Below are 18,794 nucleotides of genomic sequence, written 5' to 3'. Positions count from 1 at the left end.
AGCAATTGTAGCTTGTTGTAACCTGTGAAGACATATTCCAGAAAATATGTGCCAAAATGTGCAATGCTGCCTTTCTTAAGTGTACGCACTACAGGTACAGCATTTGTGCATCTCAAATGGAAGTGAAATGCTTTGCTCAAATCGATGTAACACATTTTAGAGACTTTTAGCATAATCTTAGGCCTTTTTCCCAGCACAGGCAACAGTAGGTGTGCTTCCTGACAGTACAGAGCGTTATTGCATCAGCTGTTTATTTCATTATGCTGCCAAAGGACTCCTGCACTACTCCCAATACACTGTTTGTATAAAACATGGAGCAGAGTGCTAAAGTCAACATCCAGCGATCAATAAAACTCAATGCATGAGAGCACAGGCATCTTTGAACAGTCAGACTGAGCCCACAGCGTCACAGCTCAGATAAGGGAATACTGGATATCAATTCTGATTTCTGTCTTCTAAAGCAAAGCAATCTCACATGGGTTGAGGTAGCAGAGATGAAACTATTGCAAACAGTGTATACAGTGTAATTCGAAAGGTTGTAGATGTTAGCAGTGGTGGTAAGTAAGCTGTCAAGTCAATACTGAATGAATCCATAATGGGCACATGTCTAAAATAGTTTAATTTAGGGATAAAGCGATGTCCAGATCTCTACAAAATTGTGAATATACTACTTTTCTGTCATAATCCAAATAATTAAGATTTAAAAGTGCTTAATAACAGTTATTTCATCATGTAAATTGTACTGAAACAGAGAAAAGGATCATAAGCTATGTAGTTTTTAACTGTTGCTGCACCATAACAATTGATTTAAGAAAAGAAACTTGTAATTCGATATATTGTGACAGCCCATGGTATTACTGTGAGGCTTTTGCCAATATGATATTTCGGGTATTGTTACATTCCAAGTTTAACTATTGATTCAAGATTGAAGATTTGGTTGTCATTTTTATAGAAAAAGCTATGAAATTATGTTTAGAGCATCACACACTGCATAGTTTTGAGTGCAGTGCCCCATATACCCCATGACAGACAGATCTCTATTCACGTTATGGCACAAACCCGGAAGACGTTTGGAAACATGCAATGACAACTTCCAGTGTAGTTACCAACACTGGGCTCAACTACCAACTGTGATAAATCCCACTGAAGTAAATGTCATCAGAGGTAAAATGAAGACTGCATATGTATGTGCTGTTTGGGAAAGGAGAAATTCAGTTTGTCAACTGGACAAACGTTTATTTAAGTCGAATACATTTTACAGTCCATGCAAGATGCTTCTTCAGTTCTGGTCAGACGCTGGTGAACACTTCCTTATATCTGCCTAAGGGAGGAGCTAAATACACTGAAAATACTCTGAAACTAACACCCCTATACTTGTTTACAGTTTCTGTTTATTAGCTAGGCCTATTCAACTGTAATGACTGTGGGGTTATATTAGCATAATCATTCAGGCCCATAATGACCTGACCTGACTACCCCTATTTTTCCTCTTTGTTTTAGGTTTGAGGATGGAGTTGATGATGTCTGAGGCCTCCATTTCTGTTCAACATGTATGTATGTAATGTCCTTCCTTTCTCTTGTCTTTTTAACTCTCCTCTCAAACCAGTTCTTTTCTCTGGCTAAGATCTGTACCTCACTATCCTCAAAAGAGTGGCCCATGGATTTTAGATGAAGATGTACGGCAGATTGAGGTCCACAATGGCTCTCTCGCCCGTGTTGGTACATCCTCTTGTGAAGTGGTTGTTTTGTTGTTTTGTAGACAACGTCGCTTTGTTTGTGGCTCGGTGTTTTGTCCTTCGGGTGGACCAGTTTCTGTCTTAAAGTGTTTGCAAGTTTGAGATAGACTGGAATTTCATGTTGTCTGAAATCTGGACGACTGAGGGATTCTACACACTATGTGCTGTTTGAATTAATTTTGATTTGGCACCGTCATCTCTTCTAATTGCATGTACCTAGTGCACTCGGAGTTGTGTGTCCGTGGGGAAGTTATGAAAACTGAGGTATAGTTGTAATTGTTGATTAGCCAAAGATAATGCAACCTTACAATGATCTAGATGAAGAAAACTGGCACATTTTCTAATTTTCCTAGATTTTGTCAGACTTAAAACCGCAAACAAAGCCCGTCGGAAGATGTAATCATATGTTTCCAAAAGTCTTCCTGGTTTGTGACGTAAAGCGTGACTAGAGCCCATAGTTTTGAAGATTACATACAAATGTGTCAAAATAGGGTGATATGGAAAAAAAAGGAGACAAATTCTCATGACTGATCTAAATTTTCAAATCAAATAAAAATAATCTTTTCAAAAACACAATAAAAATGGATTTCGGTATTGATTTCATAACCAAGATTTTTTATCAATGTCATGTTTAATGTCATCTTCAAACTACCATACATGCTTTTACTGGCAGAAGGATTGGCTGTAGACATCGCCACTAAAAACGCCAAAGGATATCAAGCAAACATGGATGAATCTCAATCAAAATAAATTTTTCAGAATTGTGTACACCCTTCTTCTTTGCTTGTTTCGATTGTCCATATACACTAGCTGCATATTGTCAACGTTTGCAACTTTTTCAATATATTTTCATTTGTAGACAATGCTTCTCCTACTTCTAGTTTACAGCACTTTTACTTCACTACACTCCTCCCCAATCAACCAAAAAGTCAGATTTTTTTTCTGTGGAACTCAATCAATTATGTAACAGTCCCTCTGCATCCGTCTCTGCTGAGTTGTGCATTTGAAGTAACTATGATCTTTTGTGTCAGACGGATATGAATTGGGGCTCTTGTTTTGTACAGCGCTCATGTAACCGTTCCTCTGAGGCTTGAGGTTGAAGTAAAGGACTCGGAGCAGCCAAACATCTGCCTCTTGCATAACCAAAGCCCGGGCTTGTTGAAAACAGAGCAATCACTCATTTGTGCAGACATAATAGCAGCTGGATCCTGGCCAGAGGCTCTGCAACATTTCAGAAAAGGAGAATATTGGCCAAGTGGGATATACGGGCTGCACTCAGGGTTATATGGCAGCGTTTTGGAGTGCATTAACGTCACACCTCTAATGAGAAGCCCACTATTTTTTAACATAGTGTGAAAGTACAAGAGCATATATCTCCACTACCTGCGCTGGCATAGATCAGAGCAGGCCAGAAAATGAGGCTAAGTAGAATGCTGTGGGCCAGTAAAAAAGAAAATGGTTGTGTTGTGAAACTGTCAAAAGAAGCTGAAGGGTACATATTTTAGTTTTAGTTAGTAGTTTCAGGGTATAATTATTTCGTCAATGTCATTTACTGTCGTGTTTTAAAAGGTGCACTGTGTAAACTTCTTGCTATCTCGTTCTCTCAGGTATAGAAAGATGCTATTGCTGTCGTGCATTTATCCCAATGTTTTACTGAAGAAAAAATCCTTTCAAAAAGAAGTTTTCTTACTGTGAATAGGATGCTTCTCCACAGACCTGTGACTATGCTTGTCTCCATGGTACTATGTCAGTTATGTTCACGGTTTAATGTATACCATTCCAGCGACAGCATCTTCATATAGACAAGTATTTTTGCGTGTAATGTTCCACAGTAGGTTATTAAATGTGTATTTTCCCGAGATCGAGGATTTAAAGCCAGAACAAAAGAGAATGTTTGGGGAATTTTATCAAGGGGGAAAGACGTTATTGCCCTTCTTCCTACAGGATTTGGCACATTACACGTCATGACCAAATAGCAGTGATTGGTTAAATAAATAAAGTACCCGCCTACCATCGAGCAAACCAATCCTAATGCTGCGAGGTCAGACAGTTTCCATGAAGTGAAACCGACTGATGAATCAGGCTAGTTACACAGTGCACCTTTAAATACATATATATAAAAACATACATCTTGTCATAGGATTTTTCTTTTACCAATGCATATATCTTCAGCTAATTGAGGTCAGCACAGGAGGAACATGCCATGAGTTATAACTGGTAAAGAAAATGTAGCTCCACACTGTGTTTTGTAATACAGTATATGTTTACTTATGAAAGCCCAGTGACAGAACAGCGTGTGTTCTCTCAGTACCTAATTTGCCCTAAAGTATTGTTGTGTCTCTACACGTTTTATTTAATTGTAATTTGAATGGTATTTGGGTTAACGTAACTGGAGTAATTACTTACAGTAGTTCCGTTTCTCACTGCTTAACATGAGAATGAATGGCACATAATAACAGCTATTGTCACCGTCCATAAATTTTATGCTTGAAACTTTGTCTTGTCGTTTTGAAACCAGTCTCTTTATGTGGTTTTAAAGGTGCACTATGTAACTTTTCTGATGGAAGGTCTGTCCAGAAAATTCCATAGTAAGACATTAAAAGTAAAGTTTTTAAAGTTAGAAGGTCAGGTCTGAGGCGTACCCTCCACTAGAAAAAAAAAAAACAAGATGACACTGGGGATGTAAATCAGAATCAGAATTTGCATTAACTGGTCCTTCTCGAGCCACAGTATCAACCAGTCCTAGACACTTTGATTTTGACTTTCACAATGCAGCCTGCTCCTCAGCTGTCACCTGCTCACCTACTGTGAAACCGCCGCTCTCCTTTATTTATTTCCAAAATGTCTCTCACACCCCCTCTACCACTCCTTTGTAGTGCCGGAGATAAGCCGTGCTAAATCCAATAGTGAAGAATAGTGGGGATGTGAGGGTTTCTCCGAGCTGCCAGCATTTACCAGACAGTCAGCTGTTAATAATAGACGGCCATCTTTGTTTAGGCCCCTGTTCTCAATCCTTCTGGCCCCACCTCTCGGTCCGCCTCCAATTCTGGGACTAATTCCTCTGCGGACGGGGTCGATTTGATGGAAGCAGGTAGCAGACAAGGAGCATTAGAATTTAAAATAGAATCTAAGGACCCTATCAGTGACTGTTGCTATTTCAGGAGCTGTGGTTGGCTCCTTCCGCTGTCCCAGCATCAAAAGTGGTGATGTAACCGGGGTAATTCCTGTGCCAGGGCAGGGTTAATTACAAGGACATCAGAGGCCTGAGAGCAAGTAGAAACAGACACCTTCAGCAAAGGAAAATTCAGCAAGAAAAGTACTGTATAAAAAACATAAGTCTATTGGATTTGTCATGGCAATGTTTTTGATTCAAGAAAAGAAAAAAGAAAAAACTAAACAAAATGCAGTGCCACTTTTTTCATGCAGCTTATTTGATCACTTCACTGTAAATATACAACACAATTAACATAAAAAAAATTTAAATAAAATCTTAACAATGACAAGGCCTGTCACGATAACAAATTTTGAAGTTTGATATACTGCTCAGGTAAATATAAAGGACAAACATTAATCCATCCATTTTCTTCCATTTATCCGGAGTCAGGTCGCATGCGCAGCAGTCTAAGCAGGGACTCCCAGACTTCCCTCACCCCAGACACTTCCTCCAGCTCCTCCATCCATAATACTGAAACAAATTTATGCCACTCTTACTATAACACAAAAGCAGATTTAAAGCACAAAAACAATTCTAAATCTAAAATATCAACTCATATTTACAAAACCATGAGCTATATTATAATCGCAAATACTTGTAAATGCATATTGTAATTATCGTGACAGACAGGCCTATGACAGCTGTAATCTTTAGCTGTTAGTTTAGCTGTTATCACCAAATGTCATAGACCCATGTCAAAGAGAGGCAGTTTGTAGTAGCGGCTGCTGCAATGACAAATACTTTTGATATTGTATTGTATTGTATTTTTATTTATTTATTTATTTTTTACTTTAGCAGTATAGGCTATTTCATTAAAAACGTTTGCTTCATTTTACCTCAGTCAGTCCCCAAGTCTTGGATTAGAGCAAAGGAAAGGAAGTCAGTTAAACCCTAATGGCCTGAGAAGATTAATTGCTTTTAAGACCAGATAATAGGGCTGCACAACAATATATAGTAAACAAATAAGAATTGCAGTTTCAGTTGGCACAATTATCCCATCACAAAGGCTGTAATTATTGAGGTAAGAATGTGATTGAACAATATAAACTCTGAACATAATCCTACTTTTTCAACACAAATCTAATCATAATTGCAATACTTGACAGAAAAATAAGAAATAAAACACAAACAGTTGCAGAAATCACTGTATGCTGTGTATGGCATGATGGCAACGACTCCGAAAGAACCTGAACTTGCGATTTTGTCTTTGGCATTTCAGACAAGAGCCAATAGAGACAGCACACAAAAATAGGCAATACCAGGAGGCCCCAGTCTGCAGGTGTCTGTTCAACCCTTTAATACTCTCCCTGGAGAATCCTGGCAAGGTCTTACAAAACACAATCCTTTTTTTTTTTTTTTTTTTTACCTCTTCATTGTATTGTTTCACCTACGCAGTGTCCCGAATCCACCTTTACTGCTACTGAGGGGACCGGGGGAACACCAAAGCTGACTTTTGACCCGACTCTCCCTCGCACTACTCTACACACGTTGGGAAAATCTAGTGGTATAAAATGATCAGCGCGCGGGATTTGCAGGTTAAGGGCGCTTAGGAATAGGGCTTTTAATGTCATGACGTCACATTAATTAGTGGCCACTTTGATCCCTTCAGCTCCTAAGCCCCAGCTCTGCTCACTGAGACTGTCTGCGCACACGAGATGATGCGTTAGTGGCTATCCAGGGATCGTGGAGGACCCAGTGCATGTGTGGCTGTAGGGTCACTGCTTTTCCACGCTTTTTTTCAGGTGATGTTATTGTAAAAGGGATACAACTAAAGAAAGGGGATCGCTAAAGTTGTCAAAATGGCCGACAAGGATAGTGTGGAGAAATACCTGGAGAACAACCCACAATTCGCCAAAGAGTATTTCGACAAGAAGATTCGCGCCGAGGCCCTGACCGCCGCCTTCAACGCCAACCTCGAAGTAAAGGACACCGCGTCGTTCAAGGATGTTAACTCCGTCCAGGAATCCGCGATCATCTTCGAGCTGGTCAAAGAGCTGCAAAAACCCGGGAATATGGAGCAGTCTCTACACAAAGTCATGCAGAGAATTGCGCTCATCATTCAGGCGGACCGGGTCAGCTTTTACGCGCTACGGGCACGGAACGGGACGCCCGAGCTGTCCACATGTCTCTTTGACGTGACCCCGACGTCCAAATATGAAAGTAACATAGTGCACCCGCAGTCCGAGATCGTGTTTCCACTGGACATCGGTATCGTGGGCCACACCGCGCACACCAAAAAGCCCCAAAATGTTCCTGACGTCACAAAGGTGAGCCTAAATGCACAACTTTTATTTAACACGTGTAAGGCACACACACACACACACACACACACACACAAAATGCCTACATAAACGTGGCCTATTGTCTAATGAAGTAAAGAATTACTTGAACTTTAATCTTTTGAGTTCCTCTGATGTAAAATTAGCTTGGAACATGACAGCCGATTAGATGCCAACAAGATAATTGGCAATTCAGACTTGTCAAATTAACTAATTATAGAATGGCCTGATTTCCATTAATTTCCCAGGGACAGTGTAGTCTATTTAAGTGTTTCTAAAAGTAGGTATATAAGTTTAAAAACATTAAATATATATCTAATTATTTTACCAGTTAAAAAATGCAATAAATGAAAAAAAAAGGCTACATGTTTGGATTTTCAGTTATCATCTGTCTCGCTTGTAGTTTTCTTTAGGCCTATAGTTCATAGCCTACCCCCATCTGACAAGTTTGGAAAGAAACTAGCAGTAGTGAATACCACATAGGCTTACAGTGGATTTACAGATATTGATTTACACTTTTGTTGCTCATCCTAAACTTATTTCTGAACTGTTTTTTCCCCCTGAACCAGAACCCAAAATTCAGTGACTTTGTGGACAAACAGACAGGATACAAGACCAAATGCCTGCTCAGTTTCCCTCTCATCGCTGAAAAAGAGTGCCTTGGTGTCGTCATGGCGCTTAACAAAATCGGAGCAGATGCTTTCACTGCGGAAGATGAGGCGGTAAGGAAATCACACTGTAAAGAATGGACACGAAGATCAGCCGTAACATTATGACCACTGACAGCGAGTTAAGATTGGCACCTACTTGTGGATTAAGCAGCACACAGAGAACATTTTGACCTCAAAGATTATTTCATTCATTAGAAAATTGCAAATTTGCCAGTATTGTCATTGTAAATAAATAGCATGCCTGTTGGATTTTCAAAAACATATGCATCTATAAAGAGTGGCTCAAGGAGGAATTAACATTAGTGAACAGGGTGCACACAAGAACAGATGTACACTACTGTAGCTCACATTGCTTATTTTGATAGAAAGCTACCAGAATACACAGTAGATTGTTTTTGGGACCGCTAATAAGCCAAGGTGGTAATGCTTTATTTTTATAGTGTAACTTTAGGAGCAGTCTGGGCTTGCTTTGGCTACGCACAAGAACATTGGCTGGTAATGAGATTAGTGGTTGAAATAGAACTTGATACTGTTATATCAGAGAATATACACTACTCTGTGTTTGGGTTGAATGCCTTCTAGGGCTGTGTATATCAAATTTATAATTGTGATCTTTGAATCTGTTATTGCTCTAATCAATTACAAAAATGAAAGTACAGTTGCATAATGCATGTTCTTCTTGCTTTCTCGTACTTTGCAAAACCTGGAGTCTATTCTGCAGTGGAAAACTAAACTCTCTCAAAAACATAAAAAAAGGATTACATTAGATCTATACTTCTACAGATTTACAGATTACTTTTGATATTATAGAAGCATTTGTTTGAAAAATAAATGAACATTTCAATTATGAGCCAACTCTCACAATGAAGCAGCCCCAAAGCTTTCTATAGGGTTTAACAACGGCTCCTCCACAGATAACACTCCTGTCTGTTATGCTATAGGGGGAATGTGAATGAACAATGGCAAGCATGGCGAGAATAAAGCTGGCAATTTCAGGGTCACTCTTTTTGTATTCACATAAATGAATTGAAAACAGGAGTTAAAGAAAAGCAAGTGAAGGTTCAGTGCGCATTATTCAGAAAGCATTGAAATAAACAGCATATAAGACGCATTATAAAGTCTAATGCAGTGTATCTATTAGAAATGCTAGGTCCGATATTGACTGACAATGTTGTTTTTAAAGAAGCCTGTTTATTCCTGACAAAAATTATTGATTTACGTGGATTGTCACAGACTCAAAAATGTTAAGATTCTTGGGGAGAAAGAGCTTTATTCATGGGTTTCAGCATGTTTTCCATGGTAAAAAAATCATGTAATCAATAGGGAAACTGTCTCTTGTCGCCAATCACATTCTAGAATCTGAAAACAACCAATATTTAGTTTTTAAATTGTTAATCGCTATAGCAACAGCCTTACATTGTCACCATTCTGAAACCCATGGATAGACACCCAGCTGATGAAACAAATAAAAATGTCCTACAAATACATCTTTAAACATAGGTGCTGTGTTAAAATTAGAGTTTAGAAATAAAGATGACAATAATTTAAAAAAAACAAAACAAAAAAAACAGGTTAACTTGATTGTGACTATAAATGTCCTAAGTTGGCTGTTTACACATTTCTTTGTTACATGCAAATTATTTTGTGATGTCTCCAGCTGTTCCACAAGTACATGAGTTTTGCCCAAGTGATCGCGCTGCAGCACTACACCACCTACATGTTCAATGTGGAGTCCAGAAGGAGTCAGGTACACGGTGTACCAATATGCCATAGCTCCTCCAGAGTGTGTGTACCCTAGGTAACACTAGAGCCTGTAGAAATTCATTAGAATGTATTGTTGTGAAAAAGTCTACTTATTTAAATGCTAATTACAACTCATTTTCATAGATTTTTTTTATACATTTGGTACTTTTATAGTATTCTGTAGTATCTCTTTCTGTATCACTGGGCCTCAGGGGAGCACATTTCGTTCTGTCATGTGTTTCTCTCACATGTTTGAATGACAAAATAAAGAACCTTCCTTCCTCCTTCCTATTTTTAAGCCTACTACACATTGTATATGTTTGGGGGAAACGTAATTTAAAGCAAAAGTATGTGTAATTAGAAGTTATGTAAATAATATTAGTATGACTTGTAGTTTTAGAATTTGCTCCTGTGCTGTTGGAGTAACATTTGTACTACTGATTACTGAAGCATTACAGCAAACAGTACAGTGCAGTAATTGCTGGATTTTGCATCACAACATTCTATTTAATACAAATGGGGGCAGTTAAAATTCATATTGTTAAGATGCATTGTTATATAGTAATTGCTGTGATCTAGTCTCTAAAAGAAGTGACCAGGTTCGACATTTGTGAATTCACCTTTTGGATATTTCAAAAGAGAAAACTGGCTTTTGTCCCCCGTCTGGGAGTATGACATCATTACATATTAATGAAGCTGAAAAAAACAAACAAAATTAACACCAAAAAACTAAAACTATTACATAATTTAAACTTTGACTTGTGTAACACTGTATTGAAGTACTTTTTTAAACTTTTTTACTTTTCACTTTTGACCCACAGTTTACCCCTTATGTTTACCTTGATTTATTTTGCTTTGCTCTAACAGTTTGTACTGTGTTCAACAAACCTCAATTATTCATTTGTTACTTTGTTCACCTCCAGGTCCTGCTCTGGTCGGCCAGCAAAGTCTTTGAAGAGTTGACAGATATTGAGAGGCAGTTTCACAAAGCTCTCTACACTGTAAGAACTTACCTCCAATGTGAAAGATACTCAGTGGGCCTGCTGGACATGACAAAAGAAAAGGTTAGACCAAATCGCACTCTGGTCAATTTTGTGCATTTGTAGCCGCAAGAACTAATAGAAAATACCATTTTTACTTCTTTTGTACTCTTTAGGAATTCTATGATGAATGGCCGGTTAAATTGGGAGATGTGGAGCCATATAAAGGACCCAAAACACCAGATGGCAGGGTAACGTCAATTCTTTGTTAATTTTTCTATGAGACTTACACAGTTTCTCTTCCATTGAGTGACTAACTAGTGTGTATCTTATCCAGGAAGTAGTCTTTTACAAGATTATTGACTATCTGCTTGAAGACAAAGAAGAAATTAAAGTCATCCCGTGAGTAGAGTATTTACCAAGGCTGTTTTGATTGTCATGGCAAATAATGAGCAATTTACACACAGTGCTATATTTTACGTCAGATGCCCTTCCACTTACAGCCATTAGGATGCATAGTGACAAGACCTATTTAACCTTGTCACAGTGGTGTCCCTTCATCATTAACATACTGATTGATTCATGCATGTTTGAGTAATCCTGTATTGTTCTGTATTTATGTCAATATTGCAGTTTATAATGAGCAAAATATAAAATTATCAACATATGTTTTAGTTCAATACTAAGAACCTTGTGAAAACAAATCATCTTTAACCATTTGATTGGAAATATAGTAAAAATAATGATGAAAAATATTGTTAACACAAGGGCATAGCATTTTCTTATTTTAAAAATGAATTGAACTACTCGAATGGCATCATGGATTGAAGCAAATATTGAAAGTTTGTGTTATAAAAGCAGCTTTCTACGTGGCAGCCAAAGCTTTTTAACATTCTGCTCAGGAAGAGACTGTCTCACTCCAGCTCACACATCTTATATTTCTCTCTTTCACACTTTTTAGCGGTCCGCCTGCAGATCACTGGGCCCTAGTTAGCGGACTACCAACCTACGTCGCAGAAAATGGCTTTGTAAGTCTTCCACAACAGCTTTGGGGCAGTCGCAATTACTGCAGCACCCAGGAAAATACAAATAGAGAAAAATAGAGGAGTTGGGTTGTGAAATGAAGACAGAGAGATAGCAAGAAAAGTCAATACCAACAGGCTGCAACAGTGTGCTAAAAACATGAATATATGCAGGGCGGTGCATGCTTCAGACTTAAGTAACCGAGATGGCGAAAGGCGTAAATGATGAAGAATGTCTTGTGCTTTTGCCCTCCTCCAGATCTGTAACATGATGAATGTGGCTGCAGACGATTACTTCGCTTTCCAGGTAATACATTTGTCCAGTACATGTAAATACACGTGTTCTGATGATACTGTTATTTTGGATTATACAGTCTAAAATTTGGAAATATTGAAGTTGCACTATATAATTTTACTGTCTCCATGGATATCATAGACAGTATGCTTGTATATATAAATGGACATAGCTTCCGGCTCCATCAAGTCTGTTTCTAAATGACTTTACATAGAAAAACTGTCACCCCTCTTTGTGTAACTGCTACAGTGAACCTCATTTTGAACTTAAAATATTTGCATTGCTCTACACAATGCAAGTGTTGTCATTTTGTTATTTGTCCGTAAATAAATTCCTGTTACTAATATGGAACGCAGCTCAGAATTCTCCCCTATGACTGCTGGCCTCATGAGCTTCATTTGACTGGAGCCAAACACTGTGGGTGACATCACACTGCTTTAGTCCACTTTTGTATACAGTCTATGATGGAGACGTCATTTGTTCAGCTAGAATGTTTCACAGTATGGCATTAGACGATCTAATAGGAATAGATCAAAACAGGAGGCACTACGAGGCTAAGTTATAAGTCTGTTCTGTGCAGACGTGGCCCCACTTATAGTAAGAACATTTGTTTTTCACTTGTAATAGAATAAATGCTAGACTGATAAGTTGAATACCCCACTGTGGAACATTCTGTGCAAAGCAATGATATTTCCATGGGGACAAGCAGGTGATGGATCCCACATCCAGCAGACAAGTTACATAGTGCACATTTAATGAAAAAAGTTATGCGCGAAATGGAAATTAAAACCATACCAAGAAAAAAATTACATCAGTGAAAGATTAACATAGCAACTATCCCAATTTTGCACTCTACAATCTGTTTTCATTGTCTTATTTTTTTATATATTTTTCCAGAAAGGACCAGTGGATGAGTCTGGATTCGTCATCAAAAACTGCCTGTCCCTGCCCATCGTCAACAAGAAAGAAGAAATTGTTGGCATCGCCACTTTTTTCAACAGGAAAGATGGAAGACCTTTTGATGAACACGATGAGCAGATCACTGAGGTGGGGAGACTATATTTCCCAGTCCATGTTTATTCCTTATCTCTTCACCCTGTCTAATTTGCAAGTTTACATTAAAAAACACACAACAGGTGCAGAGTCTCTATTAAGACCATATTGCGGCATACATTTGCATATAAATAGCCTGCTTAGTTATCTTCATCAGCACCATATGAGCTTTACTTACGTCTTACTGTATGTTCAACTGTTATCACTTTACTGCTTTGTTGGGGAATTAATTGCGTTTTTTACACTAAACACTTAAAAAATACATAATAAAGATGAGTTGATATCAGAATATTAATCATAATTCTGTTAGGTTTTTTTTTTGTTTAGTTTGGTGGTCAAAACTACTCAAATGCAGATTTCTATTCAAAATTCAAGTAAGAAGTTATATGTTACAATTACTTGAATGATTTTTCTTTTTTTTTTTCAGGCCCTGACACAGTTCCTGGGTTGGTCCGTGCTGAACTGTGACACTTATGATAAGCTGAACCGCACTGAGTACAGGAGAGAGATCGCTCAGGAGATGCTGATGTATCAGACCAAGTGTACCCCAGCTGAACTGCAGTCCATCCTGGTGAGTCAGACATACATCATTTATTTACAAAAACGATCAGTATTCAAGAACAGAAGTATGATCTTTAAAAACAGGCTTTAGAAAATGGGATTTTCTTGTAGCTTTCAATAGTTTGTGAACTGAAGCTTGCTACCGAGTTTTATCCTTATGCCATAAAATAATGAAAATTTTCCAATAACTTTGTTGTCAGACATGGAGACTCTTGATGTTGTACTACTAAATCTACTAAATCATATATGTTACATTCAAACTAGTACCTTTTAGTTTCATCTTCCCTCCTTCAAATCAGTATAACTTTCTTCCATTAGTATATCATCATAGTATATATACATAGTATTAGTATAGCATCATAGTTTTTGTCAATGCCATTTTTTTGTTGTTGACTACAATAAATTATCAAAAACTTTACCCAAAAGTAGACATTTTGTCAATTATATTTAGATATTAAAGCTAAAAAGATTTATTTGAAAACACCAAACCAGTATTTTTAGTTAAAAGACTAAATAGTAAAAATGAATACTGATTAAAATTTGTTTGTTTATCTTATGTTATGTTTAGGATTTTGACAATTTAACATAATAATAATAACTTTAAACCATTTACTTATGTTCCTAGAATACTAAAGAAAAGTTTGATGCCGACCCTGAAGACTGCGATCAGAAGGAGATGTACAAATTACTAGTAAGTATTGTGAAATTCCAAAACATACTCCTGCTTAAAAATCTCAAAACTACCTTGGTATGAATTATAAATGAACTGTGCATGCCAGTAATGATTTGGTGGTATTTTTGTACAGCGAGCCAACATCCCACCAGCTAATGATGTGAATGGAGAAGACCTGTATAAATTCTCCTTTAGCGACTTCCCTGTCTCTGAGTTTGACCTCATTAAAGCTGGCATTCGCATGTTTTTTGAGCTGGGAGTAGTTGAGAAATTCAAAGTCCCCGCTGAGGTGTGTACATTTAGTTACCATAGTTACAATAATGTTTTATAGTTTTGCTTTTCTTGTGTGTAACGTTGATTCTTTCCTGCTTTCAGACTCTGACCAGATGGATGTATACAGTGAGAAAGGGTTACCGAGACATCACTTACCACAACTGGAGGCATGGCTTCAATGTGGGCCACACCATGTTTTGTCTGTTGCAGGTAACAATTGTACTAACAAGGCATACATCTACAAGGAAAAAGAAAAACACAAAACATGCACATAATATAAAAAAAATTTTTGCAGTGCAGAGATAAACCACAAATACCCAGTAAAGTAGAAATGCCAAAAAATTAGAGCCTAAATCACAATTTTGAAATAACACAATTCATGTATATCTAGAATCTTTATATTATCTTCTGTAAAGGTGAATTATGTAACTTTTCTGGTGGAGGGTCTGCCTCTTGCTTGCCTCAAGAGAGATGTTACGGCTTTGGCTGGAATATCCCACTGTACGTTATTAAACTTATCTATGCCCTTGAAGACTAGGCCAATTTACAGGTCAGATCTGTAGAGAAGTGATCCTTTTTGCAAGATAGACAAGGTTAATTACATATGGAGGCACAATCCAGGCAAAGCAATGGAGACAAGAAGGTTGCAGACCTAGATAAAAAGTATATAGTGCATCCTTTAGAGGGAACTAAAACTATAAGATACTTCTAAGTGGGCAGGGAAAAATGTGCTTGAGCATAGAGTAGCATTAAACAGTGACAATATTACTAAAATATCATATTAACATATTGGATCATAGGGATGTTCTTGTTCAGGATTAAATACCATAAAGTATCATAACTATGGTAAACAGAAAACTAACACTTTGTAAGCCCACTGTTAAATAAAAAAAAAAAAGTATTCACCTCACTACAAATGTTCCGTAATACTTTCCCTTTGTAGACTGGGAAACTGAGGAAATACTACTCTGATCTGGATGCCTTTGCGATGGTATCTGCTGCTTTCTGCCACGATATCGATCACCGAGGAACCAACAACCTCTATCAGACAAAGTAAAACCAAAATGTCAATGTTGCTGTACAAACTTGAACAACAATAATACCACTTTTTGTTTTTTTTGGTTTACAGGAGCGCACATCCTCTGGCCAAACTGCACGGATCATCTATTCTAGAGAGGCACCATTTGGAATACAGCAAAACGCTAATGGGCGAAGAGGTATGCTACACAAAAGCTTATATTTCTGACCAGATTGTAGGCATTGAAAGGTTTTTAAGTAAATAGTGTTTTATTTTCTAGGCATTGAACATTTTCTGCAACCTTCAAAAACGTCAATTCGAAACTGTACAACACTTGTTTGACGTCTGCATCATTGCCACCGATCTGGCTCTTTACTTCAAGTCCGTAACTGAATGATTACTGTGAAATTATAATGAATTTGCACATATTTTTGTATTTTAGTTATAAATTCATACATTTTTTGGTACAGAAAAAGAACCATGTTTCAAAATATTGTCAACGCCACTGAGCCAATGACAGATGAAAAAGAAGCCACTGCTTACATTTCCAACAACCCTGTCAGGAAAGAAATTGTGATGTATGTATACTATTATTTTTATACAAGTAGATCATTGTCATTCATTAAAATAAATAAGAGAATAATAATACTAATAAACATGCAAATTGTTTTTTTATTGTTTTATCAAGGGCTATGATGATGACCGGCTGTGACTTGTCTGCCATTACGAAGCCTTGGGAAGTGCAGAGCAAGGTTGTCCAAAGAAACAATTTCTCAAAAAGACAAATGGAAAAAATAACAAGATGTGAAAAACAAACCCACACCGACTTCTGTAATTAATCACTGAAAAATTGTGTTTCCCTCAGGTGGCTCTGATGGTTGCAGCTGAATTCTGGGAGCAGGGTGATTTAGAAAGAACTGTGCTAGACCAGCAACCAATTGTAAGCCTTTTTTAATTTATTCACTTGGAACTCCTGATTTTTGGTGGGAAAATGCAGTAAACAGTTGTCTTTTTTTCAGCCCATGATGGACCGAAACTGTTCAGAGCAACTGCCCAAGATGCAGTGCGGTTTCATTGACTTTGTGTGCTCATTTGTGTACAAGGTAAGGGAATAACAAATTAATACATGTTTATATTACTAGGCTACACAAGTCATGCAGCCTACTGAAATATTGTTCTTCTTTGGGGTGATTTTTAGGAGTTTGCCCGATTCCACAAAGAGATCCAGCCTATGTTTGATGGACTGAACAACAACAGAGCACACTGGAACGAACTGGCTGAAGTATACAATGCAAAGATGAAGGCCATTGAGGATGAGAAGAAGAAACTGGAGGGAGGCGGCGAAGAGAAAAGTAATACATGTGATATCTCTATTAAGTAAGTTATATATTTCAAACACATTTCTTCACAATTCTTTTGTATGTTTGTTTTAGCTGAAGGGAAGTCAAAGACCTGCTCCATCTGCTGAAACTATACATCTGCACTAATGAGGACTGCTGTTGGCTACACTTATCTCTCCTGGTCGACAGCTCTGAAGTCCTGCTTCTTTGTGAGCCTGCTCTTTCTACTCTGAAGGACTTTTTTGTTCTAAGATGGACCAGTCTACGTGTCCTGGACACAGAAGAATTGTAGTATATAGACACAGTACATGTCTCCATGTACAACAGAGCTATTACAGATCTTGGCTTCAAGGTAGCAATTAAGGATCTTTGACCAACAAGGTTGGCAACCGGCAGATAAAGGCATATTAATCAGAGTTGTAAATGTCACAAAGGTTTGTTTTATGCCAAAGCACAGATAGATGCACAACGCACTTAGCTGCCACTGGTTTGGCAGTCGAGCTGAAGGTTACTGTTGAATAATGGTGAACAGGTGATTGGAATATTCTAAAACTACATTTGGTTATATAGTACAGAGTTTGACATGGCTTTTACAGTAGGCTGTCAAACCTTTTTACTCAGGCAAAGATTTGGTATGTATGTATGCAGTTTCATTTTATTACCATCATTTAGGGTGCGTTCACACTTTATACACATTATATTCAGACCAGGAACTAAAGCTGGACTAGACTAAACCAGGACTAAACCAAGTCTACATCAGGACATATTGTGCTCAAACCAGGGAAAGTGTGAACCCACCCTTTGACTTTCGGAGGGTTTTTATACTTGAATTATCTTGGATGAAGAATATTGGACAGTGTTGAAAAATGCAAACACCAAGTTTCATGCATAAGTATGCACAGACAGCTTTCACACCGAGCTGTTTGCACTGTGTAAATGTTTAGTAAAATAATATAATGTAGATGTAACAAAGACATTTCTGAAATGTACGTTTTAATTGTAAATAGATAAAACACAGAGAATGTAAATGAAAAAGTTGATGGAAACCCATTTCTTTCACAAAACTTAAATCACAAAGTTTAGTGAAGACATTGTTTCACCTAAATCATTGTGATGTCAGTCAGGAGATGTACACTGCTTTTATTTAAACCACTCAATACACACGAGGGTAGACCGGAGGCTGCCACCATCCTTAGTACAAACAATTATGAGCCTAAGGTACTGAGACTATAAACACTAGCAGTGTCAACCGGGTGCAAATGTCAATCCTTTAACTCTAACCCATAACGGAACCTGTTCTGTTGGGCATTAGTGGGCAGCATGTACTCTGCTATTTCAGAATCACTTTGGATTTCTCCTTCCTTAAGCAAACTTAGGCTGAAGCTCTCGTTGTGTGGTTACACAACACAATGCCATTTCCTTTAATCAATGGGGCATTGACCAGTCTCCTAATCCAATCAGAATGGCTTTGGGAATACCAGGAAACTCTTTGGTTGGAGCAGAGTGACACCATGCTCATGACTAGAGTCAGGACTGTTTTCATGTACAGTGCAGCGTACAGTTTGTATCAGCACTTTCTGACTGCAGAGATACAAAACATTGGTATCTTTAAAACAGAACACAGCAGGTCTGTACATGCCATGTGGTGCATTTATGCAATACCAGACAATGTGATGAAGCTTTTAGAAACTTAAAGACCCTTACTGTATGTGTCCTGATATGTATTATATATGTATGCAAATAAAGACTATATGGTGGTGTACACACCCAAAATGGCTTTTTTGTGACTGTTCAAACCCTGTGTATTTCCTGTTGCATGCTTAGCTCTCATATGGAGGTTAAGACAGAGACAGGGAATGAACTGAAGACACCTCAGGCTTAGTCATATATCGTGCAGGGATCTTCAAGGCCTCAAAGCTGGATGAGCCCCCGAGGA

The 18,794-nt window shown here is 37.8% G+C and overlaps 1 protein-coding gene across 5 annotated transcripts; it reads left to right on the top strand.

The window, feature by feature from the left end:
* Positions 1 to 408: 408 nt before the first annotated feature.
* pde6c (phosphodiesterase 6C, cGMP-specific, cone, alpha prime) lies at positions 409 to 18,621 on the top strand. Of its 5 annotated transcripts, XM_055150575.1 has the most exons (25): positions 409 to 557; positions 1,501 to 1,550; positions 1,625 to 1,719; positions 6,693 to 7,217; positions 7,799 to 7,951; positions 9,558 to 9,647; positions 10,567 to 10,707; positions 10,800 to 10,874; positions 10,961 to 11,025; positions 11,585 to 11,651; positions 11,905 to 11,952; positions 12,838 to 12,987; positions 13,421 to 13,564; positions 14,180 to 14,245; positions 14,361 to 14,516; positions 14,603 to 14,710; positions 15,444 to 15,553; positions 15,630 to 15,717; positions 15,799 to 15,899; positions 15,989 to 16,096; positions 16,207 to 16,270; positions 16,384 to 16,458; positions 16,538 to 16,621; positions 16,717 to 16,870; positions 16,952 to 18,621. In XM_055150575.1, exons 4-25 carry the CDS (start codon positions 6,750 to 6,752, stop codon positions 16,984 to 16,986), a joined length of 2,550 nt encoding a protein of 849 aa, XP_055006550.1. In that variant the 5' UTR covers positions 409 to 557; positions 1,501 to 1,550; positions 1,625 to 1,719; positions 6,693 to 6,749; the 3' UTR covers positions 16,987 to 18,621. The 5 variants fall into 5 exon arrangements, with proteins under 5 accessions (XP_055006550.1, XP_055006552.1, XP_055006551.1 ...); XM_055150577.1 differs by lacking the exon at positions 1,625 to 1,719; XM_055150576.1 differs by lacking the exon at positions 1,625 to 1,719 and having other exon boundaries at positions 1,501 to 1,554.
* The last annotated feature ends 173 nt before the right edge of the window (positions 18,622 to 18,794 follow it).

The sequence above is a fragment of the Boleophthalmus pectinirostris genome, unplaced genomic scaffold, assembly GCF_026225935.1.
Source record: "Boleophthalmus pectinirostris isolate CB_2022bp ecotype Guang Dong unplaced genomic scaffold, ASM2622593v1 HiC_scaffold_14, whole genome shotgun sequence".
Taxonomy (NCBI): Eukaryota; Metazoa; Chordata; class Actinopteri; order Gobiiformes; family Gobiidae; genus Boleophthalmus; species Boleophthalmus pectinirostris.
The sequence above is the reverse complement of the archived record's forward strand: the minus strand, read 5'-3'. Positions and strand labels throughout refer to the sequence as shown.